The following is a 7,719-nucleotide window of genomic DNA, read 5'->3' as shown; positions in this document are numbered from 1 at the left end:
TGCAGTGTGTTCTTGAGAGAGCTTCCAAATTAAGTAGAAGTCCACAAGGGCTGAGTCCTCCGATTAACGGCGGACAAGGTTCTGTGTTCCAGTGCAGAATCCTACCTTCGTTTGACTTTCGGACCTGGACCTTCATGTCATGACTCTAGGGAGTGGTGGGAGTATTCCTGGGAGAGATTCCTAAAACAGATCTAGCAATAACATGTTAATACGTATGAATAGGTATTCCTAAATCCAGCTATCTCCCCAACTTGCTTGTAACTTAGCTGTGGTCACTGGAGCAACACTTAAATGTGCATGCTTAGTCGCTCAGTCATGTCTGACTCTGCGACCCTGTGGGCTGTAGCCTGCCTGTCTCTCTGTCCGTGGGGATTCTCCAGGCAAGAGAACAGGAGTGGGTTGCCATGCCTTTCTCCAGGGGATCTTCCCAACCCAGGGATGGAACCCAGGTCTCACATTGCAGGATTCTTTACTATCTGCGCCACCAGTGAAGCCCCAGAGTTACAAAGGGATCTTAACCAGTAGCAATTGAAATACTTTCAAATTTTGTGAAAACAGGACCAGGTAAACACTGTTAGGGCCCTCTCCTGGGAGTAAATGTGATAAAAGGCGTAAAACATTGGGCCTCTGGCTGTAATAAGCAGTCAGTTCAGTTCAGTCGCTCTTGTCGCTCTGTTGCGTCTCTGCGACCCCATGGACTGCAGCACGCCAGGCTTCTCTGTCCATCGCCAACTCCCAGAGCCTACTCAAACTCATGTCCATCGCGTCAGTGATGCCATCCAACCATCTCATCCTCTGTCGTTCCCTTCTCCCGCGTTCAATCTTTCCCAGCATCAGGGTCTTTTCAAAGGAGTCAGCTCTTCGCATCAGGTGGCCTAAGTATTGGAGTTTCAGCTTCAACATGAGTCCTTCGAATGAATATTCAGGACTGATTCCCTTTAGGATTGACTGGCTGGGTCTCCTTGCAGTCCAAGGGACTCTAAAGAGTCTTCTTCAACACCACAGTTCAAAAGCACCAATTCTAAGGCACTCAGCTTTTTTTATAGTTCAACTCTCACATCCATACATGACTACTGGAAAAACCGTAGCTTTGACTACACAGACCTTTGTTGGTAAAGTAATGTCTCTGCTTTTTAATATGCTATCTAGGTTGGTCATAGCTTTTCTTCCAAGGAGCAAGCATCTTTTTTTTTTTTTTTTTTGCATCTTTTAATTTCATTGCTGCAGTCACCATCAGCACTGATTTTGGAGCCCAAACAATAAAATCTGTTTCCATTGTTTTTCCATCTACTTGGCATGAAGTGATGGGACCAGATGCCATAATCTTAATTTTCTGAATGTTGAGCTTTAAGCCAACTTTTCATTTTCATCAAGAGGCTCTTTAGCTCTTCACTTTCTGCCATAAGGGTGGTGTCATCTGCATATCTGAGGTTATTGATATTTTTCCCGGCAATCTTTATTCCAGCTTGTGCTTCTTCCAGCCCAGCATTTCTCATGATGTACTACTCTGCATATAAGTTAAATAAGCAGGGTGACAATATACAGCCTGGACATACTCCTTTCCCAATTTGGAACCAGTCTGTTGTTCATGTCCAGTTCTAACTGTTGCTTCTTGGCCTGCATACAGATTTCTCAGGAGGCAGAAAAGATGGTCTGGTATTTCCATCTCTTTAAGGATTTTCCACAGTTTGCTGTGATCCACACAGTCAAAGGCTTTGGCATAGTCAATAAAGCAGAAATAGATGTTTTTTGGAACTCTGTTGCTTTTTTGATGATCCAGCGGATGTTGGCAATTTGATCTCTGGTTCCTCTGCCTTTTCTAAATTCAGCTTGAACATCTGGAAGCTCATGGTTCATGTACTATAGAAGCCTGGCTTGGATAATTTTGAGCATTACTTTGCTACTGTATGAGATGAGTGCAATTGTGTGGTAGTTTGAACATTCTTTGGCATTGCCTTTCTTTGGGATTGGAATGAAAACTGACCTTTTCCAGTCCTGTGGGCACTGCTGAGTTTTCCAAATTGGCTGATACATTGAGTGTAGCACTTTCACAACATCATCTTTTAGGATTTGAAATAGCTCAACTGGAATTCCATCACCTCCACTGGCTTTGTTCGTAGTGATTCCAGGATGTTTGGCTCTAGGTGAGTGATCACACCATCGTGGTTATCTGGGTCATGAAGATCTTTTTTGTACAGTTCTGTGTATTCTTGCCACCTCTTCTTAATATCTTCTGCTTCTGTTAGGCCCATACCATTTCTGTCCTTTATTGTGCCCATCTTTGCATGAAATGTTCCCTTGGTATCTCTAATATTCTTGTAGCGATGTCTAGTCTTTCCCATTTTATTGTTTTCCTCTATTTCTTTGCATTGATCACTGAGGAAGGCTTTCTTCTTTCTCCTTGCTATTCTTTGGAACTCTGCATTCAAATAGGAGTATCTTTGCTTTTCTTCTCTGCCTTTAGCTTCTCTTCTTTTCTTAGCTATTTGTAAGGCTTCGTGAGACAACCATTTTGCCTTTTTGCATTTCTTTTTCTTGGGGATGGTCTTGATCACTGCCTCCTGTACAGTGTTATGAACCTCCATCCATAGTTTTTCAGGCACTCCATCAGATCTAATCCCTTGAATCTATTTGTCACTTCCACTGTATAATTGTAAGGGATTTTATTTAGGTCATACCTGAATGGTCTAGTGGTTTTCTCTGCTTTCTTCAATTTCAGTCTGAATTTGGCAATGAGTTAATGATCTGAGCCACAGTCAGCTCCTGGTCTTGTTTTTGCTGACTGCGTAGAGCTGCTCCATCTTTGGCTGCAAAGAATATAATCAATCTGATTTCTGTATTGACAATCTGGTGATGTCCATATGTAGAGTCTTCTCTTTTTTTGTTGGAAGAGGGTGTTTGCTATCACTTGTGCATTCTCTTGGCAAAACTGTTAGCCTTTGACCTGCTTCATTTTGTACTCCTAGGCCAAATTTGCCCGTTACTCCAAGTAGCTCTTGACTTCCTACTTTTGCATTCCAGTCAAGGACTATCAATCAGCAAGGGTATTATGAAAGTAAACTTGATAGTTCTGAAACTGGCAGAGACCCATGACGATGGTACCTAAGTGACTGAAGTTGAAGTCCTGAAACTTGGTGTCACAGTATGTTGTGGGTGAGGGGTAGAATGTGGTTTTTCTAATTTTGTGTAGTTTGTTTTCACTTAGCAATATGGAATTTTCTTCGGTATTTTTTTTTCTTCAGTATTTTCTAAAGTACGTTTAAATTTACATAAATTAACTTTTGTAATCCTAGCAGTATTAACACTGTCATTTCACAAAGGAGGAAACCAATAGGTTAAAATTTTTTTACGAGGTGCCAACTAGTTTGTTCCCACCTCCATCTGATCATTTTGATTTCCTGAAGCTCAAGTTCTCTTCCCACCAGGGTTTTTCAGAGGGGAGAACATTGCCCAATCAACATGTATGTCTTCTTGACGAAAATGTGACTAAAAATACTAGCTAGAGAAAATATGAGTAAAGTCTTAGAGAAACAGGAAGATGAGACCCCATCTTGCTTGTCTCCAGCTAGTCTTACGAAGAGATGTGGAGGAAAAAAAAGGTTTTCTTAAGTCCCCAGTGTTGGAGTAGGTGTAAAGCACCACCGGGCAGATCGCGACAACGCGAGGAAACAACAGTTGACCTCCTGGGTGCCGAGTTTCCGCGAGACCCAACGCTCCACGTGAACGCCGCAGCACCACTCTGCCCCGCCCCGCGCCAGCGCCGGGCCAGGAGACGCGGGCGCCCTGCGACCCGGAAATGGTTGTTCTGGAGGAGGCGGGCCTAAGGGGGTGGAGCTTGTGACTCTCCTGCCCGGTACTCTGGCGCAAGTTTCGCCAGTTGATTTGGCTTCAGCTTCTGCTGGGAAACTGCAGCCGGGTGTGCAGGAACCGCACTTATGTCTTCCGTGCTGTCCTACGAAAGCCTGGTCCACGCCGTGGCGGGAGCCGTGGTGAGGCGGGGTCTTCATGCCCGGGCCACTGCGGGGTGTGGGGCTTCTCTGAGGCCAGACCAGGCTTTGGCTGGGGGAAGGGGATGACAAGGCGATCGTGTCGTGACTGGGGCGTAGAGGAATGGGGCATAAGCTAAATGTTGCTGGGAGAATTTGGTGTAAAGGCCGACACCCTCTCCGCTCCTGGCTACAGTATCTGGGATGTGTGTGTGTGTGGCGGGGGCGGGGGGAAGTGTTTGTCCCACACACCCACAAGGAGGAAGATATTGTTCTCTTTGCCATCTGAAATTTAAAGGGCAGTCGTCCTCCTGTCCCACCCCACTGGGCGCACAAACTTTGACTGGACCAGAGGAAAACCTAGGTGTGAAGCTGTGTTGCTTAATCACATTCTTAACCAAACAGTCTCTTTTCACACACTAAACTGCAGGTGAGAGGCAGAACCCAGCAGGGATACATACCTCTGGCCAATATTGTTGGCAGGAGAAGATACCATTTTTTTTTTTTAAGTCAAGAGCAAAGTTGCTTTTACTGCAGGTGTGGTTTACTATGAGGAATGCTCTTGGTTCTTGAGCTTCTGGATGTCTCACTTCCATTTGACACCACTCTTTTGGTTCGGTACCTTCCTCTCTGGTTCTCATCCTGGTTCTCATTCTGGCTCTCTGCTTTCCTACATCCTTCTCTAGCTGTCAGTATGCACCTGATATCACTGGGACTTCAGAGGCATATAACTGGCTGAATCCTCTCCTCTTCAGTTCAGTTCAGTCACTCAGTCGTGTCCGACTCTTTGCGACCCCATGAATCGCAGCAGGCCAGGCCTCCCTGTCCATCACCAACTCCCAGAATTTACTCAAACTCACGTCCATCGAGTCGGTGATGCCATCCAGCCATCTCATCCTCTGTCGTCCCCTTCTCCTCCTGCCCCCAACCCCTCCCAGCATCAGGGTCCTTTCCAATGAGTCAACTCTTCCCATGAGGTGGCCAAAGTACTGGAGTTTCAGCTTTAGCATCCGTCCTTCCAATGAACACCCAGGACTGATCTCCTTTAGAATGGACTGGTTGGATCTCCTTGCAGTCCAAGGGACTCTCAAGCGTCTTCTCCAACACCACAGTTCAAAAGCATCGGAGCTCATGTTCTGTGCAGACTAATGGAGGCTGAGCCCCAACTCCATCCTTGTTAGATAAGTGGCCTAAAAACTTTACTTTCCTAATCTTTAAATGGAGGCATTGACACCTACCTCACAGAGTTGTTATGTGAATTAGATGACACAGTAGTTGATGGAAGTGCCTGATTTAGGAGTCCTAGTTCGCTCAGACCAGAAGAGCCTTTCAGCCAGGGTAAAGGCGCTGAAATGGAAGCTTGCTTGATATACCCTAGGATAGGCCTGGAGACCTTTGGAGTGGAGAAGCAAAGGGGGGCAAACAGGTTTCAGGAGACCAAATTGTGTGCGAATTTTAACCCTGAGTGTGAAAGGCAGCTGGCTAGCTGTTAGAGCAAGTTATTTTGAGCATGCAGCAACTTGCTTACATTTTAAACATGATCACCATGGCTGCTCTGTTGGCAGTAGACTGTAAGGGAACAAGGGTGAAGGCACGGAAACCATCAGCCCGCCAGGATGGTAGCAGTGGAGGTGGTGAGAAGAGCTCATTCACCTGGAATGTATTTCTAAGATAGAGCTACCAGGGTTTTGATGGTAGATTGGATGTGGGATGTAATAGAATAAGAGCTGGTTGACTCCCAAGTGTTTTGGCCTTGAGCAACTGGAAGGATTGTATTTCCATTTACTGAGATGGTGAAGACTATAAAGGAGCAGCTTCTGGGGGAAAGATGAGAATGGTTTTGGGTTTTATTTTTATTTATTTTTACTTCTTGGCCATGCCACTCAGCATGCAGGACCTTAGTTCCGGGGCTCGGGATTGAGCCTGTACACCCTGCATTGGAAACTCAAGTCTTAACCGCTGGACCACCAGGGAAATCCCTGGGTTTGGTTTTTGATAGTTAAGTTCGAAATGCCAAAGAGTAGTCATGAGACTAGATGAGCTCACCAAAGAAATGAGTTTTGTGAATGGAGGAGAAAAGTCTCAAAGGATTAGCCTGGAAGCAATGAGAGGACTAACAAAGGAGACTTGGAGAAGGCAATGACACCCCACTCCAGTACTCTTGCCTGGAAAATCCTATGGACGGAGGAGCCTGGTAGGCTGCAGTCCATGGGGTCGCAAAGAGTCAGACACGACTTAGCGACTTCACTTTCACTTTTCACTTTCATGCATTGGAGAAGGAAATGGCAACCCACTCCAGTGTTCTATGCCTGGAGAATCCCAGGGGCGGTGGAGCCTGGTGGGCTGCCGTCTATGGGGTTGCACAGAGTCAGGCACGACTGAAGCGACTTAGCAGCAGCAGCAGCAGCAGCAAAGGAGACTAAGGAAAGGCTGCATTGGGTAGGAGGTGAACTGTTAATAAGAGAACGTGGTGTTCTGAGAGTTGCACACAGGAGGGTATAGACCAACTGGGTCAGATGCTGCCGATGAGTCAAGTAAGATGAGGACTGAGGATCGACCGTTGGATTTATCAATGTGTTTATCAACATGATAAATCCAGTGGTGAACTGAGAAGACTTGTTTTGGTGGATTTGTAGGGTGAATAGTGGCAGTGCATCAAAGAGAGAATGAGATTGGGAAGATGGGAAATGTTTCTTCTCCTTTCTTTTTCTTAATAAATAGCCATTCATTCAACATCTTTATTGAGAGCTGTGTATGTGCCATGCACTGATTTAGGTGCTAGAAATAGAGTGGAGAACAAAAGCTTTTTTCTTTACAAAGTTTGCTTTCTAGTGGGGAAGTCAAGACAATAATTGACTAAGTCAAAAAACAGATTTTATGTAGTGTTAAGTTTTATGAGAGAAATAAAATAAGGGTTAACAAACTTTTTCTTTAAGGAGGCAGCTGGTAAATAATTTAGGCGTATGGTCTCTGGCAAAGCTACTCAACCCTGCCAAGATGGTTTGAAAGCAGTCATTGACAGTAATGGACGGAGCGGTGTTCTGATGAAGTCTTAGTTTACAAAGCCAGTCATTGCATAGACTTGACTCTTGCAGCTAGTTTTCTGAGTTCTGCTGTAGGCAGTAATTAGGGATGGAGATGATATAGGTTATTTTAACCTGCAAAGGCATTTCTTTTTTTTTCTGTCTCGTTTCCTATTTTCCTCGTGTTAACAATTCTGCTTGAAATTAAGCACCTGAAATTTTCAATGGTTTTTCTTTCTCCCATAAGCTATGTTAGATTATCTACTAGATATACTTTCGTAAGAATAATTTCTTTTCCTCTTGCTTCCTGGAACATGTTAGAAGGAGAAGTTGCATTGTGTTTTGTTGCTTTATTGAATATCAGGCTGAGAGTGGATCTCTTAACTCTTTGCAAATTTCTGTTTTAAGGATAAACTTCACATCATGGACCGGCTTTCTTCTAATTGCTACCAAAGGAAAACAGTTTCACCACAAAATGTCACTACATTTGATGAGAAAAATGGCATTACTTTTAATGTATAGTACTGTGGTTTGATTGACTCATGTTTAGTTAAATGCCTTGGCCATACAAAGTTTTGAGATGATCCAGGAGAGCATAGGGGTTAGGAGCACTTGAGTGCCTGAGTGCCTGACTTGAGCAAGGCAGCCTGTATCAGAAATGCTGGCAGTTTCCCTCACCAGCTTTTTGTCTTTGATATAAACTGGTGTAA

The 7,719-nt window shown here is 44.6% G+C and overlaps 1 protein-coding gene across 1 annotated transcript in view; it reads left to right on the top strand.

The window, feature by feature from the left end:
• The first annotated feature begins 3,830 nt into the window (after positions 1 to 3,830).
• SLC25A17 (solute carrier family 25 member 17) overlaps positions 3,831 to 7,719 on the top strand; it is a 42,571-nt gene continuing 38,682 nt past the window's right edge. The window contains exon 1 of the mRNA NM_001045948.2: positions 3,831 to 3,989. Coding sequence (NP_001039413.1) covers positions 3,936 to 3,989 — 54 coding nt within the window. The 5' untranslated portion in view covers positions 3,831 to 3,935. The remainder of the gene's footprint in view (positions 3,990 to 7,719) is intronic.

This window comes from Bos taurus, chromosome 5, assembly GCF_002263795.3.
Source record: "Bos taurus isolate L1 Dominette 01449 registration number 42190680 breed Hereford chromosome 5, ARS-UCD2.0, whole genome shotgun sequence".
In the NCBI taxonomy this organism is placed as follows: domain Eukaryota; kingdom Metazoa; phylum Chordata; class Mammalia; order Artiodactyla; family Bovidae; genus Bos; species Bos taurus.
Note: the sequence above shows the minus strand (reverse complement) of the source record. Positions and strands in the feature narration are given on the sequence as shown.